This window comes from Sinocyclocheilus anshuiensis, unplaced genomic scaffold (genome assembly GCF_001515605.1).
Source record: "Sinocyclocheilus anshuiensis isolate Anshui unplaced genomic scaffold, SAMN03320099.WGS_v1.1 scaffold1231, whole genome shotgun sequence".
NCBI classification, from domain to species: Eukaryota; Metazoa; Chordata; class Actinopteri; order Cypriniformes; family Cyprinidae; genus Sinocyclocheilus; species Sinocyclocheilus anshuiensis.
The window spans coordinates 1,513,107-1,534,904 of NW_015536698.1; the positions used below are offsets into that span (position 1 = coordinate 1,513,107).

A 21,798-nucleotide genomic window follows, 5' to 3' on the forward strand; every position below is an offset into this window, starting at 1 on the left:
CAACTTTTCTGTGAAGAGCAAACATTAAAGTTACAGTCTTTATAAGAGCATGTGACTTAAGGGTTTACATCTAATTGTGCAGTGTGCCAGTCAATAAAGTGATCCTCCTCAGAACAGGTCTCAGTTAACCCACATGACATACTGCTGATCTGGAGTTTTGCTGTGAGGTGGCATAAAGATTTTAGTGGATAAAGTAATTTAAATGTATGTACATGCCTGATGTGAACAACGACATTGTTTTGTTCTTATATAACTTCCATGTTTGAACACAGAGACAGGGTTTCACAAACAGGGCTTAGCTTAAACCAGAACTAGGCCTTGGTTAAATTAGGATATTTAAATAACTTTTATAAAACTGCCTTAAGAACTTTACTGGTGTGCATCTTGAGACACGACAATGGCACTGACATATTTTAAAGGGGTCATATGATGCGATTTCCAGTTTTCCTTTCTCTTTGGAGTGTTACAAGCTGATTAATAATGATCTTTAAAATAGCAACATATGACCCCTTTAAAATGTGTCAGTACAAGACATTTTCAGTTAATTCAACTGAACATGCATTTTAGTTTGAGACTGGCCTGTGAATCCGGGGATAATGTTTATATAACATTAGCTGTGCTCTCTTTTCAGTTATGAGGGCCATACTTACACTTCCAAAGCATCTCTTCCATTTCTTCTTCCTTCCAAAACAAGATATTCGTTAAGAGGGCTCTGAACCTAGATAGAACAGAAGTATATTCATCCGTTTTTGTATTTATACCATTAATTAATTTAAACTTACTCTTTCAAACAACAGCCATGTCTATTAAAAGTGTTCGTTAAATTATTGCACTCACCATATTAGCGCCACCATCGTCTCTCCTCCGCTGCAATCTCGGCTGCTGTGTGAGTCAAATTAACTTACACTCCTCATAAACAACGTCGAGTGAAAAAGAAAAAGGAAAAGACGAAAATAATCTCAGTCGAACTCGCTGGTCCGGGTTTCAAGCGTGGTTCTGTCCGCTGCAGGCGCGTGAGAAAACTAGCTAGCTAACGGATGAGAAATGTCCCGTCGTTTAGACAAACAACAATTTTCGCCGATCACAGTCTCTCGAGGAAAAGAAAGCAATAAAAGGTAAATGACAGAAATGAACGTCCTTACACCTAATTTATCTAAAACAAAGTTTCCACCTTCTCATCCACAGCTCATTAAATTCACACACAATCACGGTGACAAAATGGTGTCGTTAACTGATTTGCAGCACCGGTGTGAGGAGGCATGGTCATGATATAAACTTAATAATATGAGTTAATCTAACCTTGATATTTTACATTTGTCAAAACAAATATGTCTTAGTTGAGCTCTTAATGAAAAATATTTATATTTATCAATGTTTTGAACTAAAAAAATATTACTTGAAAAATAAAACAAATAATGGTAAATTTAATTGAAAGACAAATTATTAATTGGATGAAGTACTGCTTGAAAAACTTTTTTCAGTGTACCGTATAATTAAATGAAGTGTCATATAACGAATAGAAGTGTTTACACTGCTGCTGTCTTGCAAAATGCATTAAAATGGTACTTTGTGTTCTAGGTGTGCAGTGGATAAGCTCCACATGGACACCAATGGGAGTCTGCTGATCCTGTGCACAGATACTGTTGGCAAAAATACGACAACAGGCAGGATCCTACTGGTCATCAAAGGGAAAGACTACGGTATGTCTGTTAGAAGTGGCTGGTTTCTAAAAACATGATGGATTACTGTACAAGCGGAAAGGCTTTTCAACAAGCCAAGTAGTTCCAACCAGGCAACCACTCAAGAAGTTCCTGTATTGTATTTCAGAAAACATTAAATTCTCCATCCATGTACTGGTTATGAAATAATGTTAAGCTTTTATGCTGAGAACAGAATGTCTTCGATGGAATGGGGGTACGTTCCAAAAAAATGATTTAAGACTTTCAGCAGAAACCGATAAACGCTTTATTCAAGAATACTATTGCAACACTATCGTTTCATAACGTGAGAACACACTTTAAATATAAAAATACTTCTTTTAATCCCTGGGGAATTTCAAGTACATACAGTATGCAGCTATATTATTTATCGCTGTCAAAGAGCGTTTATATGGTCATTTAGTACATTGTTGAAACACAAAACGACCAGCAAGGCAGTCCATCTCTCAAACGTGCTGACTAAGACCCTAAATCAATACCAGAAGTGTATATACATTTTTTCCTATGGCTAAGTAATGGATTGGCTTTCTTGTACTCCTCCTTACACATTGGCAGCAAACAAATATGGCTCTCTCCCAACCAATACATTTAAACCCCAAAAAGATTGTCTTGCAAGTGTGCCAAATTACCCCAAACACCAAGCCATTTACGATGTTAAATCATCGCCATGGTGAAGGACTTACTTCATTAAATCACATTTTATTGTTTTACGGGGCTCTGACTGTAAGGTTAGAATACTCGCCATTCCCTAAGCTGCTGTAATCTTTGTAGCCATACAAACTTACACAAATATACACAAACACTCGATAGTAATTGTAGGATTACCTCACCCTTTCCTCTTGTGTCCTTTTCCTAATCTATTTGAGCTATAATGTGAACTTAACAGTGCTCAAACTGAGCATTAATAAGGACATTTAGTGAAATGAACATAGCCCTCCATATCAAGTTTACATAGTGTTTTATAACCGTCTGGGGAATAGCTAATTAAAACCAGCCTGTGTGAAGTGCTAATGGTCTCTTGACAGATTGTGGTAAACGTGGATATCCCTTACACAAACAAAGAAAACTGTTATTATGGGGATAAATCAACTTTGCGACACATGTAGGATGGTGATTGAAGACATTTAGTTTGTAAAATGTGTAAAATTGAGTTATTTAAACAAAGCAGGTGATTTCTGTTAACTCAATTGGATTTTGAAGCTCAAATAACCCATAACTCATAAAAATAACCTAAAACTCATGTTGACTTGTTACCTTGGTCTGCTTTTATTTCTTGACGGTGTGTTGTGTCTGCCCACAGAAAATGAGTCATCTATGTTTGATTTGGGGTCAAATGAAGGTGCCGTCCCAGTTGGTGGATTCATCTACCGGGGATGTCAGTCAAGAAGACTTTATGGAAGTTATGTATTTGGAGACAAAAATGGGTATGTTGTGTTATTATATGATGTGAAATTATAATTATTAATTATGCAACATTATGCAAACTGCTTAGTATATCCCTTGAACATGCTTATGCTTCCAAACAGATATTGAGCTTCCATTTTCATATTGCTCCTCATTGGATTTTTTTGGCAATTGTGAAACTGCGAATGGAAACTGTCATCTTTCCTGTGTTATTGACTGTGCCAACACACACACACACACACACTCGGCACGTACCCCAATTAAGAAAAAGAGCTTTTTCAGGGAAAATTGATAGCAGGTTTCCTGCCAGGTCAATGGGCCGCTGGTATATGTTTTTCACACTTTACGCAGGTTTGTAATTCATCCTCACTATCAGCCTGCCTTTTTTGTCAACAATAAGAGACAAACTGTAGCAAATAAATTGTTCCTGGAAATCCAAAGCAGTAAATTATGTCTGATGTTTTGTCATGTAATTTTGTATTTTGTAAAAAATTAAGATGTTTACTTAAGTCTGCTGGGACTTTGTGCAGGATAAATAGAGCAAGGACATTTTTAACCCCTGACTTTATGATTGTTACAGGAGCTTCAGAATTCTGCAGAGGCCTTCAGAAGACAGGTCGTGGCAAGAGAAGCCTCTTTGTCTTGGTACTGGCAGTTCCTGTGGTTCCTCGCTGGTAGGCCACATCCTGGGGTTTGGCGAAGACGAATTAGGTCAGTGAGCTCTCAAAAAGCTTAATGTGTGTTCATTTCACCGCACTTTTTTGTGCTTCTGTCATAACCTTTATTTATGGTTCTGTCAAGTTTTATTTTAAAAAACTACATTACGCAGAAGGTACGTACACTATTGTTCAAATGTTTTTATTTTTTATTTTTATTGAAATAAATTAACAATTAAACTTCACACACCTGACGACAATAGATAGGTGCGTTGGAGGCAAAGATCAACCAGGTCAAAAAACTAAAAAGCAAAAAACAACTCCCACACACTATCTACGCAAAAAATATCAAAATATTTATTGACTACGTTTCGGTCGCATGACCTTCATCAGGAAGTAAAAAAAAAAAAATTCATGTTTAAAAAATTCCTGATGAAGGTCAAGCGACCGAAACGTAGTCAATAAATATTTTGATATTTTTTGCATAGTGTGCGGGATTTGTTTTTTTGCTTTTTATTTTTATTGAAAGAAATTAATGCTTTATTAAGCAAGGATGCATTAAATTGATCAAAAGTGACGGTAAAGACATTTACATAGTTACAAAAAAAAATATGTAAAAATTAATAAATGCTGTTCTTTTGAACTTTTCATTCATCAAAGAATCCTGAAAAAAAGTATAATTGTTTCCACTAACAAAATGAGCATTGATAATAATAAGAAATGTTTTTTTTTCAAACACCAAATCAGCATATTAGAATGATTTCTGAAGACAGTGGAGTACACTTTTTAAAAAATATATTAAAATATAAAACTGTTATTTTAAAAATATTATTATATCAATGTAATTATATTTCACAATATTTCTGATTTTACTGATCAAATAAATGCATCCTTGGTGTGCATAAACATTTGAACAGTAGTGTAAGTACAGGCATTTCTCAAAAGGACTAACGAAAAAAAAAAAAAAGATTTGTTTCGTTTAGACAAGGTCTAATGAAGCGATCGTTTTACATTAGAATGTGTATACCGTAGTCACAGGAAGGAGAAAAAAATGACTCCTGAATCCAAGAGTCATCTGAATGATACAGAACAGAAAGAAAGCCAATCCTTTGTCCTACCTCCCATTTTCAAATATCTTTCCTCCAAGGAACATTCTACTATGACACAGTACTCCTTTAGTTTCCTGACAGATTACTTCCTCTTTTTTGCTGCTAACAGACGGTACAATTGGAAATCAAAGGTCAGCACAATCTGTCAGCATATAGGGTTTATATGTGCAATCTCTTCCATTTCCTTAGTTTTACTTTCAACATTGATAATAACTGATTTCTGGCTTACTGGAATAGTAATGGGGGTCAATTTTATGTGAACTTGATGCCAGTCCCTCCAACAGTGGCTCGCCAAAGCAAAGTTATGCCCACTCACTGCTGCTAGGCTGTACTCTCTGCCACTATGTAATATCCCCACAACTCAGTGCATCACAGGGAACATAAACTCTCGAATCCAAACACCAGGGCAGGTGTGACAGAGAATACATCTCGTGCTTTGCCAAGAGTGGGCCTCTGTGAGGGAGATATAGCATTTGTTGCTGATTTGTAAGAGGGATTCAGTAGAAGGCTGTACTGGAGACCCACATGGCAGTCTCCTGACACATGTTTACAATCTGTGCACAGTGCTTCAAGCTTGCTCCTCATTAAATTACTTGCATGATGATTTAATGAGCCCCTCTCATGCACAAGTGTCAAGTGCAACGAGTAGGAAGGAAGGAAGGAAGGTGAGAGAAGACAAATGAGATCCCTGAAAGACTTATATGTTTTCTTTCCTCATGCAGGTGAGGTCTACATCCTCGCTTCCAGCAAAAGCACGGCGATAGAGTCGCACAGCGGAAAACTCTACAAGTTGGTGGACCCTAAAAGGTGCGTTGAGCTTCGAATACACAGAGCAACATATTGTATACAACCGAGTTTATGCAACAGACTCTCTGTTTTTCCATTTTCATTGCTCGCATGTGAAATATGTGATGTTACTGCTGAGCAATGCTAATATTGAAACTCGCATAATTAATTCCATTTTTATTCCGCTTTACAAAATATCCCCCGGTATTCTTCTTACGTGCTATGGTTTGAACATCTGCGTGGTTAGTTAATACCAAGAGAGAGAAGGTTATTTTGAAGAAGGTTACAACTGGATTTGTTCATGCAATGAAAATCAAATGAAATTTCATTGTGTGGACAAAAACACTGAGACATTTTAGAAAATATCTTTCTTTTTTGGGTGAGTTAATGATGACCGAATGTTCATTTTTGGGTGAATTATCCCGTTAAAGCATTATTGTTTTCGCTCTCAGACACGCACAAGGGCTCTAGCTTCCTTTAAACAAATCATCACATAACTGCCGCTCTTAGCCAACACAAACCTCGGCTATAATTGGAGAGTAAGCATACCATTTCCAAATGTTAGTGTAACGTGTTTCTAACACCAACACAGTTAAGGTGGCTCAGACACAGCGCTGGTTAACTAGCAAGCCTGTGTGGTCGGTTGGGTGTTTTTCTTGCTTTGACAGGACTTACACACCTGTCTTCAACAGAGGGAATGTTTTCCTTGAGAACCTTGAATACGTTCATATGCTGGAGAATCTGCGGCTGAACAAAATTTATCCAATTGACATACATGTGCGCGAGTTCACGGTGAGAGATTCAAAGCATGTGAATGGAGTTGGTTAAAGTATTTTATCATTTCTGTATGCTCGTGGGCTTTTTACAATATGGCGTAATTTAACCCGTGTGTTTTACACTTTTACGATAGATCTTGAAAATATGTCGTTCTCACCAAGCCAAGTACATTATGAAAGGCATATCATCTATTAGAAATGAGCATATGAATTCCCACATAACAACTGCCAAGTGTTTGCATTTTTAATAGATCAAATATATCATTTCCAGAAAAAAGGGACATTACAATAGGCACAGGCAGATCTGTCAAGTCTCTAATTCAAACCAATCGCTCATGAAACTTGTTTTTGTGCTTTCTACGCTATTCAAAATCCTTTCACTGGACGTTTTTATACCACGAGAACTATATAAATTACCCTCAATTATCAGGTGAAATGTTTCAAAACTTGAGCAGAATCTATGTCTTAAATTATTCAGATCCAAACCACTTTTTGCTGAATAATTTTGCTGAAGCACAAATCCTACACTGAAAATTTAAAAAAAGAGCCGAAATTTCATCACATTTTAAAGAGCAGTTCAAATGGTTTTTCGAAAAATATCTTTTTTGCAGTTTGTAACGTAGCTATCCTTCAATGTAAACAGTCTGCAAAGTTGTTAATCAAAAGCGTGCATGATAAATAAAGATATTGTCTCTCGAAAGAGTCGACACTGAACCGCCTTAACGAGTCGTTATATTTTCTAATCTTCTGCCTGTTACCTATATACGTCACAAGATATATAGGGACATTACAATAGGCAACATATTTATTAACAATAACATATTTGCATAATCCCCGCCTGCCCACGAAATATGAACACTCTGACCTGCCCACAAACACTTCCGCTAGTTAGTGCACGAAGGCACCTCATGAAACTGATTTTGGACAGGCTTCTGAGGCAGCTGCTTCTGAGGCAGCGTAACGGTTTAATGATCTACAACAAAATAGAACAAGTTTTTGTGATAACTAAACGAATATTTAATTTCTATAATACTGATTTCTCGCTAGAAATAACATCAAAAGTGCAAAAAGTTAGTCAGAAATATACATTTACACACAAACCGACCACCAAACGCAACTTTCAGACGCCATCTTTATTTTTTTAGCTCAACTGTAATGGAATGGAACGCACAGAATTGTGGGATATCAAAGGCAGCAAAGGATACATCTATGCTGCCTTCAAAATTCGATCAGAAGAAGGTACCTCCGGAGACAGGAAGTAAAGCAGAATTTGAATTCGGACGTGCCTTGATGCCTTCCTGCCTTGGAATGCTGCCTCCGAAGGCAACATTTTAGAGTTTTCGGACGCAGCAAACATGTCGAGAAGATGCTGTGTTTTCAGCCTCACTGGGCATTCTAACACAGTTCCCACACGTTCATCTCAAATAAGTAAATAATAATAATAATGAATGCAATAAAACTGCTGTCACATTTCTGTAACCTTATAGTATCTTTGTTTACAAGTAACCCTCCGGAGCAAAAAATGTATTATGGTAATAGGCGTTTCGTTTCTGACAAGCATTGTATATGGAAAGACCAATCACAACAGACTTGGCCAGCTGACCAATCAGAGCAGAGTAGGCTTATGGAAGGGAGGAGTTTAGAGACCTTAAGCTCAGAACTGCTTCGAACGATTCGTTTCGAATCATTGAAAAATTATTCTAATATTACATGTATATTCTGAGAAAATGACAGTTTTCTGACCTTAGATGCATTTAAACCTGTTGTAGGGACTCCAACACAATATTAGGACACTTTAAAATACCATATGACCTGCTCTTTAATAAATGCACCTTACGATAATATAAGTCTTAGTTTACATAGTCATATGACTCTAATGAGGAATTGCATTGAAAAAAAAATGTCTGCATATTCTGAATTTAAAAAAATCTATTTGATCAATTTGTGAAAATGTAAACTACTACAAGCATTCCAGGGAAAAGTACAAAACAATATCCAAGTGATTATCCAAGAGGTTCGATTATCTGGAAGTGGAAGCCACTCAGACACTGACTGGTTGTTCCTCAAAACTTTCCATTCAAACAAGAAGATCAGAAAGGCTGATGATCACTTTGAAAAGCTACAAAGTTCAGTATCTAAGAACCACATATGCATCAGTCAATTATAAGATAAGAGTTCTTTGTAACACTGATAGGTATAGGGGACCATGAGACGGCACATCTGAAGTTTGCCTTAGTAGTGGCCCTGTTTCAATTGTGCTCCAGATAAGGCCTAGATTCAAAGCAATATGTGTGGGGTAAATCTAACACTGCCCACATCTTAGTGTACGCTATACCTGCAGTGAATTATGTTGGCGAACGCATCATAAGGGTTGTGTTTCATCAGCAGGAAATGGCGATAAAAAAGAAAATGTATCAACATTTACAGAAATTACAGTAACAAAATGGTCAATGTCCTTCAATGACCCAGTCAAAGTCTGATCTCAATCCAAACATTTTTCCAGTCCATAGTGAAACCTGGAGCAAATCTACCTGGAATAAAGAGCCAATATCACATTTAATAAATAAATAGAGATGGTCATTGCTGCAAAAAGTGACTGAAAAAAATGTATTGAATCAGTATGCAAGCTATGAAATGCAGATATCTAAGAAACCAATTTTTGCATGTAGGATTTCAGCAAGAATTGAAAGAAAATTGCTTGAAGGTTTGAATATTTTATATACAGAGGCACTGTATACCCAGGTGACGACAGTGCCACCCAAGTCTAATGCTATTAATTACCACAGATGTTTCCATGAGTCTCCTAAACAAGGCCCCTCAAACTTACTTTATTTATGTGTTCTGCCATTGCTGCATTTTTCCAAAGAACAATTCTTTCCACCGTTGATTGGAGTTGTTTAGTCTGTAGGACCTGTGGTGTTGGGTTCACTGTTTTATATATCATGTCACTTTTTGTGATCTAATTACCAAATAAAAGAGGTGATATAACATTTCTGAGTGACTAGCACTGTCAAGTGGGGTGGTCCAACATTTACATTTTTAGTATCTACATATACATCTTTTCTGCACCTTTTAACCTTTGCGTTCTTGCTAGGGATGGGCGCTTCAAAATACTTACATTGTGTTTGGAATATGATCTGCCACCTAGCATTTTTGGGTTGTGGAACTGTGGGGTAGGGGAGAGAACATAAAATATATCATAGAGTACCATATCATATAAAAAGTAAAACGTTTGAGATGGTACAGTAACCCTCACTGGGATGACTGCACCCATCCGAGTTTGTTTAACAGTCTGTTAATGTAGAATAATAAATAAGCCACCCGCACACTGAAAAGTGCAGGTATCAATGTCCAATGTGGACAAGAGAGAGACTGTAGGATTGTTTATTGGCTAGTGGCAACAACTGAGAAGATGCCAGTAAGTGAACTATTTATAATTTGTTTTTTCTGTAATATTAAACACAAACTGACGCACATTCTCAGTTTTGCTATTCACTTGTCCAGTGTATGCAATGTTGAAATGCAAGTAAAATTTAGCCCAGAGAACAGAGTTCACCCCACGTAAGCTACCAGAAATTAGAACTTCATAGTGATACTTTTGGCAGATACAGTCTGTTCTGACAGCTGAATGACAACATCCACACATATCAGTAGAAACCAAAGAATGTTTGAAGAACACATCTCAGAAACGCTTTCCTCGTTGTTTTGTCACCAAAACAGATGTGGAGTTTTGGTTGAGAGTTACTTGAGTAATTTCAGAAGTGACTTTTATTCACTCACTACATTTTAGAACCACAGACCTGAAGATATTTCAGAAAGAAAGCAAGTATAACAGCGCATCTTCCATGACTTTGGATTTTGTTGGCTGAATGTGTCGAATAGGTTCTTTAGATGCACTTTTCTATAGTGATATAAAGGTTGCAAATTCCTCTAGGCTTAAGTGTGTGCGTCAAGAACAGGATATACAAACATTTAAAAAGTGCTCACATTCTCCTGGTCCCCATCTCTTACAAGTCTCCTTTATTTATTTGGTCTGTCCTAAATCTCTCCTGCTCACAACCGTGTTCCTCCCCTTGACAAAGACCCTTAGGGTGGTACTGAATGGCCTACAGCTACAATGCACAGTACATTTTTTGATACAATGTAAACACAAAGAGGTGCTAACAAAAGAGAGAGATGACAAAAAAGGACAGAGGAGTCACACAGAGTGCCTTGACAAAGGCTTTTTTATACTGTGTTCGTTGAACACCACTCAGCCCTTCACTCCTCTACCCGTGCGCTTGCTTTCATCAAATAACTCAACTGTTTCTTACTATCAAAGCCAACAAGTTAAGCCAAGAGATGTTAAACTGTCTCCTGAAGAAAAGCTCAGAGCTACTGGAGTCATTACCCATTCCGCAATTCCACAGAAAGCACCACAGATTTCAACAGAAATGGACCACCCATCATTCACCATGTTGTACAAGTTCCCCACCCAATTTATGAAATATTTTGGCTTAATTATGTTTTCAACTACTAATAACTGTCTAGTACTGTTAGGTTTAACGCATCTAAATCGATTCCCCAGAATCACATGCATTTACAGCACTAAAAACATCTTACCAAACACTTACATTTCTCAATTCCATTGTAGATTATTTCTGCCTAGGTAGATAATGTAGAACGGGGACTGGGATCATGGCTGGCATATTGTGCCAAACAATCCTTGGATAGACAAAAAGAGAAGTTGGGCAGCTGATGCATTCAACCTCCCATTCAAGCTACAGGACTGTCTTAAACTAATAAGCTGGGGCGTTCTTTTAATTTATCAGTCTGTGTTTTATGCAAGTTGCCTCACAGAACTGATACATTCCCACAGTGCCTGTTGACCCAGCTGTCTTTGTCAAGTGCCATGGCAGCAGGTGTTGTTTTCACGGCCACCCTGGCAGTAATACAAACTGTTTAGTAGCGCCGCTGACCCCGACGTCATTAACAGTGTTAGTCCAATCCTCTGGGGAGCACCTCTTTCTCTCTGTTCCCTCCCTCCCTCTCTTTCTTTTTCAGTATCCATCTCCATTTCTTTCTCTCCCTCATCTTTTCTGTCTCTCTCTGTTTTTTAACAACGTAACAGCCTGTCACAACAACACACAAACAAAAAGTGTGGATGAGAGACAAGGGAAACCTGATATGGGTGCTGAAAATGGTTGAGGGGAGCATGGGAACTCCACCCCCACTAGACCCCCCAGCACATCCTGCCACAATTCCCTTGTTACCACCCTATTCCTGCCATCAGTCACTGAAGCTGTCAGTGGTACTCAGAGGTCCAACATCCCACTCTCTCACATAGACACTCCTGAGGCTGGTTCATACAATGTTGACAAGCACCAACATCCAACGGTTGTTGGGTTTCGTTGTTTGTTTTGTTAAACCTAATGGCATCGGTTTTTACTAAATGAACATCATTTGGTCTGATATTCCAACAAACACTGACATAAAACACAAAACCCTTGTCATTGCAATCAGCTCCATAGAAACAGCTCTGCATAGCTGCTGCAACTGCCTTGGTGGTGTCACGGGTGTGCTGGTGTAAAACAACGCATGTGAAGAAGATTATTCAACAAGGACTTTACTGATAATTCTGAAGAGGGGTACAGCCAAACACAAGCAAATCAACATCAATAACTGGCCACAATGAACAGAAAGGGAGCAACTTTAATACACAGACCAAATTAGGATAATTAACAAGACACAGGTGAACTGACTAAAGTAATCAAGGGGAGGCAGAAACTAGAGCTGCGTCCGACGCAACTGACCTATCGGTAAACCCCTCCCCTCGAATGCAGATGAGCCAATGGCAGTTGAGTATCAGTTGCACGTGGAGCGGAACTTGGACATCTTTAGGTTTCAGCGCCATAGAGAAACATTGGAAGATCCGAAGCTTGCATCGGTTCGATGGTGTTTATGCTACAAAAATGGAAAAACAATATGCCTAGGGTACTTGTAACACTAATTCCAGGTATGCTGAGAGGATAGGCAATGTAATTTATTTTATTCCATTTTCTAAATCCAACCAAAACAGAGCAAAATGTCCCTAAGCATTCAACCCCAATCACAATGAAGACAAAAACGTTCATTTTCTGGTTGTCATACTGTTACGGGACGACAGAGACGTGAGGATCCATCTGCATGCTTTTATTTAAGAGACGTGGTCATAACAGGCATGGGTCAAACAATGGCAAACAGGTACAACACAGGCAAGACAAAGAGTAATCCTAGGACAAGCGTGGGTCATCGATCGGCGAACATAATCCAGAGGGCTTGACAAAAGGGGTCATCTGTAAACACGAGCAATAGTCAAAGGACCGGAAAACAGGCAAGGCAAAACTAGACTAAGACTAGGAAATAAACAATGGCTAACAAAATGGCTCCGTAACGTAGCTATCACTGACTATATGCGATATGCGCATACAATACTCGGCGATCTGAACAAGGAATTCCAGGGCTTATAAAGCGTGTCTGATTGGATTCAGCTGTGTGTGTAATCAGTGCATTCAGCTATGTGTGTATAATCAGTGCAATGGATGATAGGAACTGTAGTCCGGAGTGACATGTAACAGTCTGTGTGGTGTGAGAGTCAATGTAGTGAGCGCGTGACCTCGTGGTGAGTGAACGGAAGTTCATAGACTGGATTCGTGAAACATACTCTCATTAAGTTACACTTTTCATCTGCTCAAGCAGAACGTTAATGTTATCTTGTGCTTCAGCAAGGTATCTCTGGCTAAAACTACCTAACGTTTGCGTTAAAGTTAGTGAGTCCATGCTAACGTACAAACCTTAATAGCAAATTGTTCTCACGTCATGTACCGTGCAGTGAAAGTCAAAAACACATAAATGAAGGTCTATATTAGAGTGTCTCTCCATATTAATCTGGTTAAATGTAAATTAATTTAATCTTACTCTGCGGTACGTTATATGAACGGTGTTGATCCGGGATGTTGTCATTGTGATCATGATGACCGTAACATTCTCCCGTTTGCATTGTAATCTTTATTTTTACATATTTATTTTAACATCTTTTATATATCCCTCCATGGTATATTTAAGTCCCACTTGAATGTCCATCTGTGTCCCAAATTTATCAGAAACACCTCGGGAAGAAGGTTTTTACTGACAGCTGTCATTGTAAAACAGTGAGCAACTCCGTTTGTTTGTCCGAGTGAGCAACAGTAATTAAGGTCAATTGACTTGTTGCCTCGCTGCCCTATCAGGCAATGACTTTGCAGGCAGCGTTTTTGCATGAAGGCACCTCATGAAACTGATTTCGGACAGGCTTCTGGGGCAGCGTAACGGTTTAATGATCTACAACAAAATTGAACGAGTTTTGGTGATAACTAAACGAATATTTAATTACTATAATACTGATTTCTCGCTAGAACTAACATCAAATGTGCAAAAAAGTTAGTCAGAAATATACATTTACACACAAACTTGCCACCAAACGCAACTTTCAGACGGCATCTTTATTTTTTAGCTCAACTGTCAAGGAATGAAACGTACAGGATTGTGGGATATCAAAGGAAGCGAAGGATACATCTATGCTGCCTTCAAAAATCAATCAGATGAAGGTATCTCATGAGACAGGATGTGAAGCTAACTCTGGATTCGGACGTGCCTTGATGCCTTCCTACCTTGGAATGCGTCCTCCGAAGGCAGCATTTTAGAGCTTTCGGACCAATAGTCAAAGGACCGGAAAACAGGCAAGGCAAAACTAGACTAAGACTAGGAAATAAACAATGGCTAACAAAATGGCTCCGTAACGTAGCTATCACTGACTATATGCGATATGCGCATACAATACTCGGCGATCTGAACAAGGAATTCCAGGGCTTATAAAGCGTGTCTGATTGGATTCAGCTGTGTGTGTAATCAGTGCATTCAGCTATGTGTGTATAATCAGTGCAATGGATGATGGGAACTGTAGTCCGGAGTGACATGTAACAGTCTGTGTGGTGTGAGAGTCAATGTAGTGAGCGCGTGACCTCGTGGTGAGTGAACGGAAGTTCATAGACTGGATTCGTGAAACATACTCTCATTAAGTTACACTTTTCATCTGCTCAAGCAGAACGTTAATGTTATCTTGTGCTTCAGCAAGGTATCTCTGGCTAAAACTACCTAACGTTTGCGTTAAAGTTAGTGAGTCCATGCTAACGTACAAACCTTAATAGCAAATTGTTCTCACGTCATGTACCGTGCAGTGAAAGTCAAAAACACATAAATGAAGGTCTATATTAGAGTGTCTCTCCATATTAATCTGGTTAAATGTAAATTAATTTAATCTTACTCTGCGGTACGTTATATGAACGGTGTTGATCCGGGATGTTGTCATTGTGATCATGATGACCGTAACATTCTCCCGTTTGCATTGTAATCTTTATTTTTACATATTTATTTTAACATCTTTTATATATCCCTCCATGGTATATTTAAGTCCCACTTGAATGTCCATCTGTGTCCCAAATTTATCAGAAACACCTCGGGAAGAAGGTTTTTACTGACAGCTGTCATTGTAAAACAGTGAGCAACTCCGTTTGTTTGTCCGAGTGAGCAACAGTAATTAAGGTCAATTGACTTGTTGCCTCGCTGCCCTATCAGGCAATGACTTTGCAGGCAGCGTTTTTGCATGAAGGCACCTCATGAAACTGATTTCGGACAGGCTTCTGGGGCAGCGTAACGGTTTAATGATCTACAACAAAATTGAACGAGTTTTGGTGATAACTAAACGAATATTTAATTACTATAATACTGATTTCTCGCTAGAACTAACATCAAATGTGCAAAAAAGTTAGTCAGAAATATACATTTACACACAAACTTGCCACCAAACGCAACTTTCAGACGGCATCTTTATTTTTTAGCTCAACTGTCAAGGAATGAAACGTACAGGATTGTGGGATATCAAAGGAAGCGAAGGATACATCTATGCTGCCTTCAAAAATCAATCAGATGAAGGTATCTCATGAGACAGGATGTGAAGCTAACTCTGGATTCGGACGTGCCTTGATGCCTTCCTACCTTGGAATGCGTCCTCCGAAGGCAGCATTTTAGAGCTTTCGGACACAGCATAGATCAAAGGACCAAAACTAAACAGGAGAACAGGAAACGAAAGAAACACAAAACTGCTGGACTGCTGAAACTGAAAAATATATTATAAAGCTATAGATATATAATATTTATTTAATCCATATTTTATATATCTCAATAGTCACAATCAAACGGAAGTAGTGACAGATCTTTTCTTCTGCATTATATGACATACATCAGAGCTGAGACTTGGTTCTGTCCATCAGTTGTTGATTGGATGGAGACTGATTGCAAGCTTGTTGATTGTAAGAAAGAGGAAGGGTTTAAGCAGACTAAGTGATTGGAAAAGTCCAATAGAACTAATTACAAGGAATTACGATTTTTAAAAAATACATGAGTCAATAAAAGGCACATGCAAAAACTAATTGTTCATAATAAGAGCAATGATATGCATTTAGGAAATTAGAAGGTAACTGGATACAGTTAAATTTGCCTTTAGACCAGTAGATTGGTAATGATATGGTGTGAAATGGCAACTGAAGTGATGATATTTGTCAGTTATGTGTTAGCCTTTAGCAAACTGGGGTGACGTATTTAAAATCTTAAGCTCTCAGTCCAAACCATTAAAGGTGGAGGGAGTCATTTCTGCACCGAATGCTGCATGATGTTGCCCACACTATGTACACTCTTCATAAAAGTCAAGCTTAAAATGGCTTACTTGCTTACTTATTAGTCTCTGCACAGTAAACTTAAGTATTTTAACATAGGAAAAAGGACACACTTCTGCTTTAAATGCTCAGATTCCACCTCCATTCTTTCCACAACCCTCATCGTTAAGCACAGAATCATTGGCCACCTAACTTTCCCATACGCCACCTCTAGTGAGATACACAGGATGTGAACTCACCAAGAGCTCTCCAGCCTGTTTCCCATACAGTTACTGCTTCACTGGAGTCCAATTACAGTGTGTTTGTGTGTGTGCTGGCCTGTTGGGTATGTCAACAGCCCTGCTGCTCACTAATAGACAGCCTTGAAGAGATTTGCCTGGCTCATTAAGCAGTGTGCTTAGCTGAGTGAGGCATAAGAATGTTTGGAGAGCTGAACTTCAGGACAGGTTCATCACAAACCACTTAGTTTGACACTGAGGTTTTGCATTTGAAATCCATTACGCACAAAAGCATTATTGTTTCCAGACCTTGCCATACAGAGCTCAAATTTTGATGTGTTATTGTAGGTATTAACACAAACTGTTCATAGTGCAGGAAATTCCCACACATTGAATATAGTTGTAATGCATTGTAAAGATGTAGGTGTGAATTAAGTAATTCACAAACATGAATTAATCACGTCTTTCTGTGTCTATTCATATAAAGTAGCATCTTTTTCACATTTACAGAACTTTTGCAATAGATGAACTGCCAGATGAAACCTAAATAAATGTGTTGCTTTAAACCCTGTAAATAATAAGCTGCAGTATAACATATAACATAAACACTAATTTCACTGTACAATACATTTTTCACGTTACTTTTTTAATGACTATCTTGAATATTTACTTATACAATTAACAACCCGATTAAGTAATTGCCATTGGTTTATTTTGTGTAAAGTGTCTGTGAAACAGCAGTATATAAAAATATCAGCATATGATTGCATCCCAGAAACAAGTGACTGTAAATAAATAAAATACAGTATTTTTACAGTAATAAAATGTACTGGGTAACAGTTGAGGTAACAGTTGAGAAAGTCTCTGTTTGAGACATTCAAGAAAATAGATGTCTTTGTGTAGGGCTGCACCAAGGTTAAAATTCTGCTTGATACTAATAAGCGGATAGCAGTTTTTATTTTATATCCAATATCTGATAAATGGCTGATATTAATATTGAAATGGAAAAATAAAACACAAAAAAACTCAAATCAGTCATTCTAAATTCTACAAGTAAATGTAGGCATCACATATAATGTACTCAGTGCACTTACAGTATTAAAAATGCATTTGCTTGCAGTTTTAATATTAAAGAAACATAAAAGATCTCTAATATTGCTATGTTGCTGATATATTGTGCATCTTTATTTTTGCGAATAAAGTAAGTCCACTCCATTGCTGCATCTCATTTTGGATGCTGCATCCTCCGGAGGTCGTATTTATCGCCCACATATGTCATCAAGGCAGTCTCATTTAAGAAAATTAACTGCTAGATTGCAAAGAATATGCACCTCACAAGGAATAACAGTCAACTTTATTACGGTTACTTTTCTTGAATAAGACATCCTTGATGACGCATGCAGCCTACAAATGCGACCTCCGGAGGACACAGCCTCTAAAATGAGATACAGCTCATATTTCAAAAGTTAGCGTGACCATCCCATGATAGAATGGCTCTTTGTCTCTAAACAAGTTTTCCAAATGTAAGTTTGTTTATGAAATACTTGCCTGATTAATACACTTTTGCATGTTTGGCAAGTGTTTAGTTCGTGATCTGGAAGGGAAAATATGTCTGTGTAGGGTGAGAAAAGCAGACCTTTAGTTGAACAATGCTCTGTGACTCATGCAGGCCACAGGTCCCTAAGGAGTGCAGACGGCCAGTAGAGGATCCGGAGATGCTAAGCACCGCTTGCTTCCGTGAATGCAAGAATGGCCACTGTACACCAACTGGCAAGTGCTGCTGCAGTTCTGGCTGGGAGGGCCCCTTCTGCTTACTAGGTACAGAGCTAATCAGAGCACTTTATCTGTCTTTGATTTCAAAGTTGTGCAAACTTCCAACCTTTTTCAATGGCTTTTCAACGTATTTCTCTTTGTTATTCGCAGCCAAATGTGAACCGGCCTGTCGCAACAGCGGTGTCTGCGTGGAGCCCAACAAGTGTCTCTGCAAGGAGGGATTCTCTGGCAGCCAGTGCGAGAAAGGAGATCGAGGGACACAAGGGGACGGTGAGAAAGACAGCATCCTGGAGCACATCATTGACATGACGTCTTACCTGCTGGACCTCACCAGTTATATTGTATAAAAAGCAGGGCAGGATGATAACGCGCTCTTCACCGGTTGGCAGACTAAATGTTACAGAGGCCTTTCAAGAGTTTGCCTTCAGGACACCATCCCCAATCTCCAACTGCCCCTCATCTGATCCTCTCCCACCACTGTTTCATAAGCCACAGGCTTTGATCTCCATGCTCCCCTACACCATCTGCACTCCCACCCCTATGCACAAATACACACGGAAAACAATAACAGGGTGGCCAATGGAACCTCAACGCGCATAGCTGAAGGGGTCGCATGTTGGAGGTCCCACGCAGGGCTCCCCAGTTTTTACTGCTGGTATGGTATGTAAAGTCTGGTCCACTTTAAAGTCAAGTGTCCCTGCAAGTGGACTCACAAAGCACTGGAAGCCCCACATGAGACCAACTCATGTTCGGTCCAATCCCAACATGGGCACCGGTTTGTACTACAGGACTAATTGGGATTTTAGGGAGTCAAGAATAACAACTCTCCTTTAGGAAAGTCAGATGGACAGTCTACCAAACTGAACTGCACCATAAAGAAAATCACTGCCATGGATTCACAGTTTGTTTGAAGAACGGAGAGGAAGTAGCTGTCAATACAGCCGCAAAACCATACAACAGACTTAGTCTTATTCAGCTGGTCTGTGTATAACTGGAGAATCATTATGATGGGACTTGATGCCAGTTTACATGCAGTTTAGAAACAGATCTGCTAAAATGTCATCCATGATCACTGAGGATCCTGCAGAGTCAAGCTGAATATTGGTTGTATCCCATTGATGTTTCATTTAGATGAAAACATCAAGTGAAATGTAAATCTAAAAGAATGTTTGGACAGTCACTTTGATTACGTTAATTTAATACATTAGTTGGAGATGACTGGTTTGCGGAGAAACTACCCTGAAGAGGTAACTGCTCTGGTTTAAGTTGCAGTATTAGCTATATAATTTTCCTACAGTTGTTCATGACCATGCACGCTGCTTTCATTGCAAATTGTATATCTTATCATATTTTAAAATGTTCATATATCTTTTTTTTTTTCTGTGTGATATCAAGCACAGAAGCTTTTTTTCATATGGAAAACCCTCTTAAGGTGATTTTAGCAAATAATAGTCTTTTCACAGATTATTTGACCGTCACAATGGGAAACTTCATGTAATGTTATCCATATTTTTTTTTTCTAAACACCAAACCATATTCAGTTTTGTCATATACAAAAGGGAACAAGACTGGTGACTGGTGTACATTTCATATAGTACTGTACTGAGATACGTACTACTTAGATTTGCCATTGTTTTAATAGAGGAGGGTTTATTTTTTTAAGGAATAATATATGGGAGAGGAGCAGTTTTGCATTAAGCCTGTAAATTCATTTTACGTACTTTACTAAATACTTACATGGTTCTGTTGACAATACCACATCTATAAAAGTCTAATTTAAAGCTATAACATTGTTCTCTTACTACAAGAGTGCTTTAAAAAAAAATAGATCTTTCCTTCTGACTATGTGATGTTTCTGTAATACGAGGCTGAAGCTATAATTTTAGAGGCAGTTTTTTTTCTGACCAGAAGAGGATGTTAAATACGGTCTATGATCTCATCAAAACCCCATAGTATCCCTCCAAAAACTGATGCTTTATAGAGAAAACTGTTGTTGGTTGAACGCTATCCAGTAGATGAATTATCAAAATGCACTATAACTCCAAATATAATTTTTCCCATACTTCATCATAGTTCCTCATCAGATCTTTTTTTCTTCTTCTTCTTTTTTTTTCTCATATGATTCAAACTAGTCTAAAATGGGACCACATTCTATTCAGCTTTAGGCTTTAGAAATTTGTAGTCAGAGAGGTCATAAATATTACACAGCTTTCATTGAGCCTGTTTTCGATGTGATTCTTGTCATTGAAAGGTTACAGTCCCCTCTGAAATATTCAGGTGTTTTTGATGTTTTTAGTATAATCACTTATTCCTCCCAAAGACAAGTATATCAACAACAACCCCCACTTGTTTATGACTTTCCAGTGCATTTTAACATTGTTACAGGTAAGGAATCCATGCTGTAAATCTACTCTATAATTTTAGCACTTAATGTGAAACCTGCATTAGAGCTGCTGGGAAGGTGTCATGTGAATAGAGTAACCCTGATTCTTTTATTATTTAAGTAGTTACGCCTTAAAGTTATTTAAGTTGTCTACAATGTTTTAACTGTTGTATGTGAAGAAATCATTTATTGTAAATAACTAGGTTTATCTTGGGTTCTTCTCAGAAATATCAATGTTTATTAAAGTGTATAGCATGTTTGAGAACTTATTGAACGACTACTTATTTTATCTCTAAAATTTGATCTGATATGTGATGTAACTCACCATGGGTGTTTTTCATAAATGTTTTACTACATGAATCTATATTATATGAGTTTATAGTGTCTATATAGTTTCACAAGCATGCATATTCTTTGTTTTCTCCTGCTAAACTAAGGAAACAAATATTTTGCAGTTAAAACAAGGTATTAGATTTTACATTAAATTCATTAAGTGCTGGGAAGTGTCTAATTTCTTGTGCGTCACCATCCAAATTTCCATTTTCTTCTGCCATCAAGGTAGAGTGGAGAGAAAGGTGCACTGAGAGGTTGCCAAAGAGGTCAACATTGCTCAGTCACTTATAAGTCACTTCTGTCGCTATCCGCTCAGATGAAAGTACCATATTTAAATAAGGATGTTACATGGTATGCCCACAACAACAATAAAAATCGTTCGCTTTGAAAATGCCCGTTCAGTGCCGTCCTCTGCGAATCTTTACTGGAAACTTAACAAACGGAGCAGTGTAGGTTGATAGCGTTATTAAATTCCATCTCCAGACATCAATCAGGTTGAGTGGTTGTTATAATAATGAATGAGGACCACCCACATCACCGTAGTCACCCCAATGTATTTAGAGTAACGCAATACTAAGTTGTCTGTGCGTTGTTCGGAGCCAATCATAATTGTGTTGGAGGAACGGCCGATAGGGGTGTATTTGAGTTTATATACTATCTGTGGCATGAATCATTACTTTTCATTTGAAATGGTTTTCTTTCTCTTCCCCAAAGGGCCTTTGCCTGGCTATATTTCATAAACGGTGTAACAGAGCACTCAGCATAAACATGACAAGTCTGTATACTAAATATTTGTGAAACTCTTTATGGTTGGAAAACTCGCTTATAATATCATATACACAGAATAAAGACTTATCGGGCAGATAATGGGTTTAGATAAGAGAATGACAAGAGATAGGAACGTACTACTTTAT

General features: G+C 38.1%; 1 protein-coding gene across 1 annotated transcript in view; it reads left to right on the forward strand.

Annotated features, from left to right (window-relative positions):
• LOC107654904 (hedgehog-interacting protein-like) overlaps window positions 1-20,823 on the forward strand; it is a 44,649-nt gene extending 23,826 nt beyond the window's left edge. The window contains exons 8-13 of the mRNA XM_016442223.1: window positions 1,579-1,700; window positions 3,019-3,142; window positions 3,703-3,833; window positions 5,610-5,694; window positions 18,065-18,213; window positions 18,319-20,823. Coding sequence (XP_016297709.1) covers window positions 1,579-1,700; window positions 3,019-3,142; window positions 3,703-3,833; window positions 5,610-5,694; window positions 18,065-18,213; window positions 18,319-18,515 — 808 coding nt within the window. The 3' untranslated portion in view covers window positions 18,516-20,823. The remainder of the gene's footprint in view (window positions 1-1,578; window positions 1,701-3,018; window positions 3,143-3,702; window positions 3,834-5,609; window positions 5,695-18,064; window positions 18,214-18,318) is intronic.
• Window positions 20,824-21,798: the final 975 nt, after the last annotated feature.